This window comes from Brachionichthys hirsutus, chromosome 2, assembly GCF_040956055.1.
Source record: "Brachionichthys hirsutus isolate HB-005 chromosome 2, CSIRO-AGI_Bhir_v1, whole genome shotgun sequence".
Classification (NCBI taxonomy): domain Eukaryota; kingdom Metazoa; phylum Chordata; class Actinopteri; order Lophiiformes; family Brachionichthyidae; genus Brachionichthys; species Brachionichthys hirsutus.
This window is the reverse complement of record NC_090898.1, coordinates 11,952,403-11,966,856: the sequence shown is the minus strand read 5'-3', so window position 1 is coordinate 11,966,856 and position 14,454 is coordinate 11,952,403. Positions and strand designations below refer to the sequence as shown.

Here is a 14,454-nt window from a genome sequence, read left to right as displayed (position 1 = left end):
GGAGATGACGGGGCTAGCGAGCCAACACTATTTTCCAGCAGCATTTGGATTCCACCGAGGTAAACAATGACACAGCTTGGAATCTAGCACAGAACTTTCACTATCCCGGCACAACGTTGGGTTTGTCCACATAGAATAAGCGTCACCGCTCAGGGCTTGGATCACCGAGCTGCGACAGGAACAGTCAGATTGCTGCAGTTTGACCAAACGGTCTTCCATTTCTCCATAAAGGAATTCTTCAATCCCTCCGTAACACGGATATACACACAGTCACACACACACACACACACACACACGTACAAAATGTTATTTACCTTGACCACGGTGTATTTAGTAGTCAAATTCGTGAGTGCTTCCCGGCACCATCAGAGATGGTCATTCATTGTAAACATATCTGTTGTGTAAGACAGCTTAGCTTCCTCTTATGACTAGATCGTTGTGTGTAGGTGTACAAACACCCGGTGTCGAGTTGTATAAGCTCACAAGTACAGAATAGTCCATTTCCCTCCCCATTCCCTACAAACACTCACACACATGCATCAACTCACACATGAACATCGACACATTCACTCGGCCGCCGACTCAACTGCCGTCAACCTCTCAACTCCCTCGATTCCACCTCTCTATTGCTGCGACTGTCTCTTTATCTTTATCTCTCTCTCTCTTTCTCTTTCACTCTCAGGCTTGTCCCTCGCCACCTCTTTGCTCTAAATCTAGGAAATAATGCAATTTTTGCTCTTCCTCCTCTGGCGGGTGTGCAGCTGCCCATGAATCGGTCCGTGCAGAGGCCCGTGATGGCCAGTTATTCCAGAGGGGCTGTAGCGATGGCGCAACTCCTCGTTGTTGATATAGCAAAGCTGCACAGGCCGAGGGATCGGTTCGCCCCTGAAATAACTCTCATCTGGCTCAGACTCCGAGGATGAGGAGCAACTGGAGCACCAGGGGTCGGCAGCTTCCGTGTACCCATCTCCCCAGCATGGGCCGCCTAGCCCCGCTGGCTGCCAGCCGGCATTCTGCAGGGTAAGATCAGAAGTGGTGCGGGGGCAGGGCCGATGGGATTGCTGTCGGTACCCGCCTGCCTCCAGGCCACACAACTCTCGAGCAGCGTTACCGGCGGGAAAGCGATCATAATCTTCCTGGATGCGACGGTATGGTAGTTCTACTGCTTGAGGGGGCCGGTCTGCAGCCAGGTGCAAGGCGTTATCAGAGCGGGAGCGGCGAGAGCGTTTGTGGTGGCGTCCACTGCGGTGCTGCCCATTACTGTGATTTCCACGGTGGTGTTTGCGACGCCTCGGTTGTGGCTGCTGTTGCTGCGAGGCGGGCTCTTGCCCGTTGATATGTCTGCGGGGCATTCTGTCGCTCATGGGAGCCATTCGCAGATTTCCACTGCTGCCCATCACGCCGACACGGCCTTTGCCATCAAAGCCCAGCGGCTGTGGCCCATCCCAGTACTGCAGCGGGTAGCCGACTCTCAGCGGAGCGTAAATGTTATTGTTGCAGGGACGAGAGGAGGACAGCGACTCGGTGCTGTGAAACTGCACCGAGGAACTGAGGGTGCCCATGTTGCTCTTTTCAGACACATTCACCCCCGAGTCTTTACTCAGGTCAGGCATGGAGAACCTAGACAAATGCTCCTGGCGCTTACTGCCCCCGTCCAGAGAGTTACCTGTTATAACATACGGCATAACATGAATTACATCACATTTTCATACAGTGTGGCAGAATTAAAAATTGAATCAAACGGTAACATGCACGTCACAATACCTGTAGCATTGGACATAGTGACGGAGTCCATTGATCCACGAGGAGTCTGTTCCAGAGGAGTGAGGGGCTCATTGAAGCTCATGCCATTGATGGGGTTCCTCCTGGTCAGAGGGGGTCTGCCGTCTCTCTGGAATCCATGTAGGCTGATGCTCCGCTTGTCAGAGAAGCCTTGGTTCTGGCTAGACATCTCATTGAAGCTCATCTGGGTGCGCAGCTTGTTTGGCCTGAACTCATCTTGGTTGTGGTGGGTCCAGTTTTCATTAAAGGACTGTCCCCTCAGGGCAGCCATTGGTGTCCTCTTGGTGTTTCCTTGCTCCTTCCCCCAGGAATCAGGCCTCTTCCCTGGGTTGGCAGAGCTCTGAGCTGGAGGATGAGCATTTGTGTTGGGATTGTAGCCCTGCCTGAGGTTGCACTGGCCCCGCAGATGTATAGGAGTTGGTGCGGGAGAGGGCTCCCGCTGGGGACCCTCGTATGCAGCGGGGACATAGGGGTCATCGCGACTCATCCACACCTGATTAAGGCTTGGGGCACGGCTTGGAGTGCGGCTGGGGGTGCGGTTGGGTGTCCTGCTCGGAGTCTGGCTTGATGACAGGCTTAAACGGTCCATCTGAATGGAGAGGGGATCACTTTCAGCGGACAGCCGGTCAGGCATTGGTGGTGGAGCTGATTGACGGGCCTCCGCGCTCCTTCGCTCCTTTTTCCCAATCTTGGTGCTATGGCGGGATTCACGGGAACGGGCACTTTGGAAGGCCGAGTCTGAAGAATCGGACTCATCGGGATCCTGATTGTTTAAGATAAAAAAAACAGTTTAGTATGATTGTTAAACTGCTAAAATGTAAACATGCATTCATCTGATTAAAACATTCATGCTCATTTTACCCACCTGCCCAGCACTACAGGACCGCGAACAGAAGATCTGCCCCTGCTTGGGCAGGAAGGGGCGACCCAGCAGAGAGCGCTTGCAATGAGCGCAGCAAAAACATTCCTCCGTTGCATGCCAGTGCTGCCCGTCGTAAGTCATCTGGCCTTGGTCAATACCTTCGGTAGGAGGGGGAAAACATCAAATTAATTTTGTAGCATGATGTGCAAGATCATGAGAAAATACACAAGGGCTCTTGCTTTGACTTTTTAATATTGGTAGGGTTATGGCAGCTACTTCTGACGCTGCTGTCAATGAGCACAGCCTGCAGTTTGATTATTGCAATTAGCCAAGGGACCAAGCTCATTCTTCTCTAATTTAGCCCTTTGTAATACAAAAAAATAAAAATAAAAATAAAATTGCATTCAGTCCTGAGATCCGCACAGTTTGACTTAACGACCGCCCTGCTTACAGACATGGTGTCTGTTAAACGACATACCGGAAAGCGAGCGAGTGAATCGAGTGTGCAGCAGTGTCTGCGGCTTCAGCCGCGACGTCTGCCAAGAGGAAACGGCCTCTTTCTACCGCAGCATGACGCAGCATAATAACACTTACGGTAATTTAACATGGGCCGAGTTACGATTAAAACGGCTTACGACCAATCCCTCAGAACAACTGTGGCCGTAAGTCGACGACTACCTGTAGTACAAAAACATTTCCCTAGGGCCTAAGCCAACCCCAAAGCTACACAACTGAAACACAATATTTTACTGGGTCTTGGGATGAAAACAAACATCCACATGTCACTGCAGTGACGCTCCCACTCCACAGCTGTGACACGCGAGGCTCAGGGAGGATAACACCCACATGTTAAACGGGTGTTTTCCATGACCTTTGGTGAATTCCTATGTTTCTTGCACAGGATGTAAAGAGGCAGTAAATGAAGTCCAGAGGAAGCATTTACCGATGTGTTCTCCACATGCGTCACAGTACTCGGCATAAAGGGACTCGAAGCAGTTGCAGCAGTGTGGCCGTCCGTCCTTCATAATGTAGCGCTGGCCACCGAGGGTGGTCTCACACTCGTAGCAGCAGAAGTGCTTCATGTGCCAGTGCCTGCCCTCCGCTTCAGTGCATTCGTCAGCAAAGATAATCTGCATGATCCACATATTGCATTAATGAGAAAGAATATTGACACAGAGATTTTAAATCTCATAAATCATTAATGTCTAATAGGTATTTGAAACGATTAATTTGAATGTTTTGCGGAAAAAAGCACAATCATTTTGGTGTTTTCATGCGGAAGAGCAGAGAAGTTTTTCTATTTCCTATCCTGCTAAATGTCAGAACAATGGATTTTCTGTTAATTCACTGATTTAGGGATCCTTCTAAAATATCTGTATTTTATTAATGATTGTTAAACTTTAATTTAAAATATTAAAATTATTTTTAAGCACAGGATTGTTCAAAACTACTGAAAACTCAAAATCATACAAATTTGTACACCTGTACTAAAAGTCAATTAGAGCACAATTTGAATGCAACACATTTCTTTACAGATCAATTTCAACTCCATCCACATCTGTGTATGAAACATTCAGACATTTTCAACCCAAAGAGCTGCAGGCTCAGACAGTTGCACCTCATCACAAGCACAGCAACGGGGCTTTAGCCTCTCGGCATGGTGCCGGCCGCAGTAGATCTTGCCATCCTGGTGAAAGTAGATGAGATCCACCAGTAGTTCCTCACACATGCTGCAGACGAAGCAATGCGGGTGCCAGCATTTTCCGTGACCCACTCTTGCAGCAAAAACTACAATGTCCCCACCGTTTATCTGACCACCACACTGTAGGAGAGGAGAGGAAAGGAAAGGAAAGGAAAGGAAAGGAAGTCATTCTTAATAAGGATAAATGGAGGAAAACAGAGGAAGGAAAGTTAGTTGTTGATTTTACCTTATCACAAATGGCACCATTGACGGTTAGGGGGAAAGGACGGACGTTGCCTCTTCCCAAGTTGTCCTTCTTCCGTTGGCTACTGAAGAGCTTAAGCTCTCGTTTCTCCTCTTCTTCCAAAATGTTACAGTAACAAACCTGAGCAACAGGATTGTTCCTCAGACAAGGTCATAAAAAAATGATTCCCCTCTAATAGAATGTTGGTCTCATGTTTTACCTCATTGTCATGTGGCGGCAACTGATGAAGAAGCTGTTTGATGCGGTACTTCTCTCCAGGGCTGTTTATATATGGAACCTTCTCTTCTGGGAAGGAGTTATAATATTGATGTACCTGAAATTAACAAATCCAACATGCGATTCTAATGCTTCATGCTCAAATGCAGAACTAACATTTACTGATTTTTTGGGGGAGGGCTAGATGGAGCAAACAGAAGGGTAAGCAGTAAGGACAGTGAAGAACAAATATTAAATAAATTAAATAACAGCAAAATACAAGTTATTATATGAGCCGCTGATAGTAGGAAAAATGTAAATTTTAAACATACACAGTAGCACGTAATTATGTGGACATTATGCTCAATTAAATGTAATTTCATTTAATCACGGTGACAAATCACTGGAATAACAACCTGACAAATAAATGTCTTTGTGGCAGTAGAATTTCTTGATATTCTGCCCTCCCCTCTCTCAATGTCTGGGATTCAATTTGTATGAGACAATGACCTCTGTGATGCTGCAGCAAACACAACCTTGAAAATCATTAGCTTCTATTAATTTCAACATTTAATATTCACATTACTCAGGTAATTTCAGTTACAGGTGCAGCTGCTAGCCATGGCACGAGCCTCCCTGTATGTGCATGTTCATAGCTGAAATCGAGGACACCTTGATAAAGAAGCAAAAATGTAAAAAGTAGTAAAAGGACCAGAATGCAATCTTGTCACACATCTCTGACTTTCAGCAAAACCGCTCCTGACACAAACTAGTCTAGTGTGGTGTAACAATCCATTTTGCGAAAGTTGTTGTGATCCAATTTACATAATCAGTCTGCTGAAGAGTAACATGGAAAGGTACTCTATCTGGGAGTAATGCATCTCCGATTCGCTATAAACAGGCTCCTTGGGGAGAACAAACCCATTCTCTCCTCTACACCTTTTGTGGCCTGTTGCATTCAAACACTCACCTTAATTGTTTATTCACAGTATAGTTTAACACAAACATATTTATCTTATGTCAAAGTAGACAAAAACAAAAAATAAAGATGAAATACCTTCTTTTGGAAGTGCAATTAATGACATTAACTCGGCCGTGCATACAATTAAAAGACATCTAAACTGCAAATGAGTACAGGCGGGGGGATTGTTAAACCTAGATGCATAAACACGTTCAATTAAATCCATCTATTCATCATTCACTGACTCAAATGACTACACTTCCTCTGGTTTTAATTTCATGGCTACACTTAAAAAAAAGAACAAATAGATTTTTGAATAGTTCCATTAAAAAAACAAAAACAAATCCAATCCATCTGATTCGATAGACTGAAATTCATAAATGGTTGATTCATTTATTGCATTGTATTTATTTTTGATAAAATGGTGATCCAGCCCTGCAATGAACTGGCGACTTGTCTCGGGGTGCGAATGTTGGATATCTGTCAGTTGAAGGGGGGTTGTCAATCCTCCGTACCTGTTCGGGACTGATGCCGGGTGGAACCCACACATATTCCTCCAGTGCGCATCCAGAGTCGTCATCAGAGGTGGAGTTCCTCTGCAAGTCGTACATCAGCTTGGTGATGGTCTTTTCCATCTCCAGAGACATGGCTGTCACAACATGCTCCGCTGCACAAACCACTTCAGTCGACACAGGTATTCCTGCCGAGGAAAGAGAAAAGAGAGTGAGGAAGTACACAGAGATTTATGCACACTCTATATATGTGGGATGTGCAGGTATAGTATATTATGCATTTGCAAATATCAGGTTCACTAGAGCTGTAGAAATAAAATATATCATGAAATAGTACTAGTTATTGGACATACAGATGGACATCTGTCACAACATGCGGCACCAGTGGGTTCATTCTCTGAGGACCATGAATGACTTCACACAGATTCAATCCATCAAAATAGTAAAAGAAACATTTGTGTCAGGACAAAGTAGAATAACCGACGGAGAGACATCACTACCCTAGAGTCCCGATCCCAGAGCCACAAAAGCTCTGATTGTCTTGGTCAGGGAGCAAATTAGTCTATTATTGGGTATCCCATCCACCATTCATTAAAATGTATCACATTTAAATGTCAATAATTACAATATTTAGTATTTAGTAAATCAGTAGTGAGAGCAAGAATGAGTTTGATTAGTTATTAGGATATTCGGGTCAAGAAAAATGTCAGTCAATAAATGTAAAATCCCTAGTACATTTCTGAACTTACATGATTTTTGTGATGCAATAAGAGAGTAACTGGATCGCTACAAACACACCCACATGGAAAAGGGAGAATTTGGACGAGCAGTTCTATTTCTTGATCTGCAGGTTATGCTTGAAGGTCGTAACCCTTTTCAGACAGGAAGAGCACAGCGTGGCGATCGATGAGGAAGCATAAACAGGCCCTGACATTTCCAAATTGATCCAAATTGATTTCTCCCAAACATTGATATAGTAATTCCAGACAGCAACACAATTTCCCAGAAAAACAGAGCTTAAGCAATGGCCAAGTAAGAGCAGAAATGTCCACAGACCAAGCCGCTAAGTCAGCCTCCATCCGAGCAGAGCCGAGGACTGTTTATCTCTCTGAGATTGATGCCGCTGGTTTCTCTCAGATGTGGCCTGCTGGGAAACCTGTAGCCTGTTGCTCCAGTTCAAATAGCATCATTCTGGCATTAATATATATTCCACTGTCTCGCCATCTGGCTCTGTGGAAAGCTGGCACTTGCAAATGCACAGCTTTCATGTCATTAAAGTTTATTAGATATTTTTAATTATCAAATATTTTAGGAAATAGGAATGAGTGATATTCCAGGTTCAAATAATTAGATGATCAAATTAGCATAAAAAAATAAACATTGTATTGTTCGATGCAGTTAGACTAGTATCGTTTACTGTTTTATCACACTTTAATATTTGTCTATATTGTTTTTGTATGAATATAAATATAAATATAAAGCCAGGAGTTGGTTAATTTGGTTAAACATCTTGCCTGAACAAAAACACCTAATCTCCCAATTCTATAACTAAAGTAATGGGCTGGAGTGACTAAGCACAACTCCCAAAATGTCAAACTAAGGCATTCTGAGTTGCTAATTCTTGTGAATCTATTTCTAGTGTTTTCTGTACATAATCTGCATAAATATACCTACAAATATCAGCGATGACATCATTCAGACTGTCGTCAGTTCAGTAATATGTTTAGACTGTTGCTTGTAAAAAAAAAAAAAGTACATTAAATTGCATTTTGATCTCTTGCTCTCCTCTTGTTTTCTAGACTCTAAATAATCAGCAGCTATTTTTGGTCATCAAAATGAAAGTAAACCATGATGTTATGGGTTCCTCCACCTATATTATTTTCCATAAACCAGCTCTTGTAGTTACAGGTGTAGGATGAAGTGTGATATACAGTAGAGAAGGTACAAATACTCACAGCAAGTAATTCTGTATTGTAAAACGAGCGTGACCAATCCCCTTGCTCTCTAGCCCAGCATTAGTGCGACCCTAGTGAAGCATGTGACATTCATTTTGCCCACACGTTGTCCGACTGAGAGAATGACAGTGTCAGCCGGTGCACCGGAGACTTGATTACTAGTACTTTAACACTCTACTTATTAAGATGTGCTGTAAGTCTCTACTTTGAACAAAGACACAGATTTGGTGTCAATAAATTTAAATGCAATGAGTAGTTTTTGCACCCTATCTTCTTGTACAGAAGGCTGGTGATGAGTGTGTGACTTTTTGACGTAATACACACCCAACAGACTGAGTGGTTAGTCACAGCACTCCTCTGTTCTTCCCCAGCAACACAAGAAGCGAAGAGAAATAAGTTGTGAACTTCTGTTTCCTGGCGGAGGCACGATTATGGATAAACTATGCTTACATTTTGGGGGGAATTTATCTGGGAAGAAAAGAATTAGCTGCTATTTTACCCCTTACTTTTCCCCTATAGACCCCAATAATTGCCTCTGTGTTAGAATGCAACCTTTACTGTAAGCTATAGTAAACCATGTAGGACAAGGAGTTTAGGTTCTTTTAATTTATGAAAATATGATTTGATTTTAAGAGCTTTTCTCCCCAATGTTTTGTGATTTTCTATAAATTATTCAATAATGAATTTTTGAAGTATCATTTTAATGAAATTATGATGATGAAATACTGTAGTTAATAAAGTGAGACTTGAGATTGTAGTCAAAACCGCTAGGAAAGAATGAGGGTGCTGCTGTTACCAAAGGTCTTCAGCAGAAAAGGGAAATTGTGTGCCTTCTAGGAGAGATTAGCTTCTACTCCTTCTAACCAATCAATACTTCTTAAACCTGATTGGAGGAGCTAATCAGTGAAACCACTGATGGATGAGAAGAGAACGGCTGCGTGGAAAGCTACTGACACTCCACTGAAGATGCAGTCAACAATCAATTCCAAATGCTGCTTTGAATTCCATCCAGTTTTCATTCACTATTCAACCTTTTTTTTTATTTTATTACAAAGATGAATTATTTAACATCACTTTTGTATCCTAGCCTGGATGCTGCTTTGAGTCGCAAATGTCACCAATTAAGACAATTTTGTCAGATTTTCTTAAAGGAAAAAAATATCCTGCCTTTGGTATTGCGTTTTTTACGTTTTTCCATGCGGTGCTGAGGCAGGTTATAGGCCGGTAGTTTGATGGCATTGTTCCATTGTTCTTCATGATGAGGACTGTCCGGCCTTGGGTTAGCCACTCTGGGTGGGTTTCCGACTTTAGCAGAATCATTTGTGCTGTTAGGCGTTCATGGAGTGCAGTTCGCTTAAGCCAAATCATGTCAAACCATGGAGCTGTCCAGCTCTTCTAGTCTGGATATCTGCTGTTGTGATGACTACTGGGTCTTGTTCTAGGATGTTGCTATGCTCTGACGTAAGCCATTGGGCGTTTGTGTTGTGTGAAGCCCCTTTTACCCAGATACTCTTTCAGTATTGTTCACCTTCAGCCATAGCACACACACACCCACCCACACACACACACACACACACACACACGCACACACACACCAATAATAGAAGTAGGTAAGGCACCAGTAAGACAACTGAAGGTCAACTAGGAAAAAGCAAGTTGCTGTGGCAACAGATATATACTGTATGCATGGTCATGGGTGTCTGAAGAAGTTCGTGATTTGATTTATTTATGAACAAAGTACACACTAAAATCTGCTGTTTTGTTTTGACCACTGTTTTGGGAGGCAATAATAGTTTTTAATGCAGGCTTCTGTAATGGACAAGGTCTATGATCTAGGTATCAAATGTTTTATGACTGTTAAACTATAACCAAAAACTGGATTTTGCTTTTTCTATGATTTGCCTCTCTTTCACTTGTGCACAATTAGCAGCTTCTTAATCCACACACAAATAAAACGGGATTAGATCTCTGTGCTGGAGGGCAGAAGATTCTAGGTAACTGGGTAATTTTGAGAACAAAGACAAGAAGCGTACAAATTCACAACAGATCTCATTTTAGCAAGAAGAAAAATACAGTGTTGAATAGGCACATTATCTGGATATAAAAGGAGCAAGGAAAATACTGAGAAACAATAGATGCAGGGCTGTAGATGTCGGGTGAAGAGCAATGCTTTTCCTTTTTCACATGTCAGGCCTCACCCGCCTCCCTCCTTCCTCCTCCCATCCCCATGTGCCTCTGACAGGCTCTGTGTGGGTGTGCTGAGAGAAAGAGAAGGAGAGCGAGTGATGGAGAGAAAAGCTCTTCTTTATGTAAAAGCTGACATGAGAAGAGGTTCTCCAGTGAAGCACAGAGGCGCTTTTAAAGCCTCACAGTGAGAGCAACACCAATCAAAAGCAACGACAGCTTCTCCACGATTGAGAAATAATGCGTTTGAAATCGCATTTAGAACTACAATACATGTCTGCAATAATTACCATTTCCCTGCTTGAAAATAATATCAGTTTTTAACGTTTACAACTTGCCTCTTTAAAATGACAGGAATTAAAAAAAGCAGACCAGCATATTTCCAATCAGTGAGATCAACTAGTTCTTAAAAAAAAAAAAAAAAAAAGCAACCAAACCGCAAATACATTTGCTGCTTGGGTGGCAGCAATTAGTACTACCAGTATAGAGGCTTCAATTTGAAAAGCTGGTAGAGCATTTAAAATTGAATACAGCCACTTCTGGGTCCAATGATCAAGCAAAAACAGATCAAAAGTGGATACTAATCATCTCAGCTGTCGTCGGTTGTTAGATAATCTCAGTGCAGCGTGTAGGCAATTATTTAATTGAAAACAAACACAGTGTGAGTTATTATTCCAACACAGAAAATAATCACCCCTCCATCCTCCTATGGACTCAGACCTAATGTGGCAAAAAACAACAACTGTTCAAATGTTCCAAATGCTTTCAAACTATTTACTAAGTGCAAGAAGCTTCCAATTCAAACCTAGATTTGCAAAACCTTTGAATAGTTTTTACATTTCTGCTATATTCATGTTACATTTTAAGACTCTGCATCTATTTTTGTTGTGGTTAAAAATATGCTCCTAAAGTTAATGAAGTGTTTTAGGGTTTAATTTGCCCCAAGGTCCATTCTGCAAAAATATCAATCAATTCAACAGTATGCCCCTGAGAAACTGGTAGAATTCTGGAAGATACCATAAAGTGCATAAAATAATTAAATTAAAACAGCGACAGTCATTAAAATCATATAGAGCTTGGCAAGACGATGTTTGAGTCCCATGTATGTCTTCTGGAGCCAGGCCTTGTTGATTTATTCTCTCATAACAAATACAAGACATTTCAATTATCCAGACACAGCAAGGAGTAAGTCAAAATGCAAAATTAAGAGTGGAGTACAATTTGGTGACTCGTCTCATTCCGGTTCACATAACTGACAGATAAAAGGACAACAAATGAACGCGATCAGACGTCGTCCTTTCCACCTGATGCTCATGGCTTTGATTCAGTGGGTGCATCTTGGAATGACAAAAAGAAGCAGCTTAACTCTTGTGTTTTATTATATTATTAATGTTGAAATGTTTAATCCAAATATAATTTAATGCGACAAATTCTGCAGATATACAGTGACACAACAAAGGAGCACTGTGGGCAGGCCTAAAATAGTAACCTACTGCTCCACTAACGGTCGTCTGTGAAGCTCTGCTGGTCTTACGGCGGCGAAAAACATCAACCCTCGGCCTCTTTCCCCTCCTCTTCTGAAAACTATCGCTGGTTAATAATAAAGGCAGAAACATTCACAAAAGATTGCCACACACACACGCACGCACGCACGCACACGCATCTTTTCCAGCCTGTCCTCCTTTGACAGGGGGAATTATTTAACGCAGGAGGGAGGAAGTGTCTGAAAGCACAATAATCTTATATACAGGATAATGGCACAGAAGCCATTCACAGAGTCAGGCTGGTGGAGTAAATAGTAACCCTGGGCCATCTCTTTGTTATGCAATGAAAGGAAAGACTCAACAGCACGACAGCCGAGCAAGAAGCTCGGCAGGAAACGCGTTGCTAATTGACCTTTCTGTGAAAACGCCCCGCTACGCCCCCCCCCCCCCCAAAATATATGATATTAAAACCACCAAAATATATGAACACAGTTCTTGTCAAGCAGGGTAAAATGAATTTCCTTTTTTTTCACAGACTAAGTTTTTTGTAGCATTATGCGTAAATTACTCAGTTTATGCCAGATCAAAAGTTTCTGATAGGATAATTTAGATATTTCCATTTCTCTATACTGTTAATTGAAAAGAACAGCCCCATCTGGTGGGCAGCGATGTTGTTGTGCACTCTGAAGGTACTGTGATGTCACTAGGGTCAATGGGAGGAGCCATGACCTTTGTCAATAAAAGTGCCCTGGAGCTAGAAACTGGGCAGAACAAGATGGCGACGGGCCAAGAGGTCCGTGCTGCCGGTAGAAAAAGAAACCTAGAGTCTCCCTATTTCATTTCTGGTGCGTTTGGTAATTAATAACACGATGACAGAGCCTTAAACTCTATAAGTTTCTCATAGTTGTTTGTCGGTTATAGGGAAGGGAATAAACCTTGGTGTGCCTTTCTGTGACTCTGCATGGACTATCATCATCATCATCATCATCATCATCATCATCACAGACGCAGACGAAACACTGTCAGATTTCATCTCCTGTTTGAAGCTGGAAATGCATCTCATTCCTGCGACACTTTCACCGGAATCACTCATCAACCAAACCGGTTCCGATTGGCTGTCGACTTGCCATTGAATCCAGAATTATGAAGCACCTCATTTCAATAACAAAAAGCTCTCTTGTAGTGCCGATCAATGCGTAATCCAGTTATGAGGATTACATTTTTGCATTCAGGACTAAGAAGAAATTAATTGAAAGAGGGCTGACCCAATAGAAATAAAGCTTTGTAGCTCATCAGGCAGAAAAGACTGAGAAAAAGCTTTATTGGGGACAAAATTGGTAACATAAGACAGAGCTAAGCTCAGAATATAATATATATATATATGTACATATATATTATATTGTAGCTCCTGACAGCTTACTAAGATGAGCTCTAAATATATATATCTTAAATCAAAGCAGATTAAGGACATCCACATGATGATCATTATATGCTAATTAATATGTTAAATGCAAGAGTGTTTCTGAAATCCAAGGTAGAACTGTCTTACCTACAGAGGCACAGAATTTCACAAGGACCTGAAAAGCTCTAATTAACGGGTGACACATTTCTGCTCCTCTCCCACCGTGTGTGGGATGGCCTGAAATAGAATTACAGGGTTTCAACAGGCAGAGGTTCTCTCCGCTGTGCACAGGCACCAATCTGTATCTCAGGGAGGGAAACAGATACTGTCGGCTTTCATAAGAATCTCCATCGCTGTTTTACCAAATTATAGGACAGAAAGACATGATCAGGCGTGACAACTACCAATGTGGAGGAACAGTGAGCTTCCCAGAGAGTGACTTAGTCTCAAATGGCCAGAGACACAAATGTATTAACAGGTCAGGTTCTCATTTCAGGATCAGGGGTGCAACTGGGTGGCGAGCGATGCGTGTTGTCCCTCGATTGCTGCTGATGCCCCTTAAATCATCGGCCTGTACACGAGGACATTATTCTTTGACACAGCCTTTAGCTTTAATATGTAACATGTACACTTTATCTGTGTAGCCATGTATTTATTTATTTGTGTGTGTGTGTGTGTGTGTGTGTTAATGTGCCTGAGCGACAGTGTGAAAGAGAACAGGAGAGAACGAGTCTGTTGCTATGCATTTTTACACGTCCTCCCACTGGTTCTCTTCACATGAAACATCATGGCAGAGAGGAGTTGAACACATATAGCTGAGCCATTGTCTTGTGATGTAACAACTCTTTAGTGCTGAAAGCCTCAGCGTAGCTTCAGAGGTTGGGCAAATCCCTCAGTTGTCTTGATACTGCGAGGTAAAAGAAACCATTACGTTGCTCATTGTTTTGCCCGTTCGATCCATTACTCGGATGGATTCCAAAATTAGAGCAATGTGGAATTCTGCATGGTTGAAGCGAAGAAGTGCTCCCACTGTAAACCCGTGGTGTAAAATTACAGTGAAACTTAAACAGTATCGAGCTGTAATAAAATACTGTGATGCATTATGAACTGAAATCCAAACTAGGGGAAATAATACGAAGCTATAAGAATCAAAGAGAATGCCATTGTTAAC

At 42.5% G+C, this 14,454-nt stretch overlaps 1 protein-coding gene across 1 annotated transcript; it reads right to left on the bottom strand.

The window, feature by feature from the left end:
- Positions 1–713: 713 nt before the first annotated feature.
- On the bottom strand, positions 714–6,393 carry LOC137902250 (prickle-like protein 2). The gene is made up of 8 exons (XM_068746332.1): positions 6,262–6,393; positions 4,790–4,903; positions 4,573–4,710; positions 4,263–4,466; positions 3,588–3,774; positions 2,648–2,802; positions 1,765–2,545; positions 714–1,666 (listed from the first exon to the last, which is right to left on the bottom strand). The coding sequence occupies exons 1-8, from the start codon at positions 6,391–6,393 to the stop codon at positions 714–716; spliced, it is 2,664 nt and encodes an 887-aa protein (XP_068602433.1).
- Positions 6,394–14,454: the final 8,061 nt, after the last annotated feature.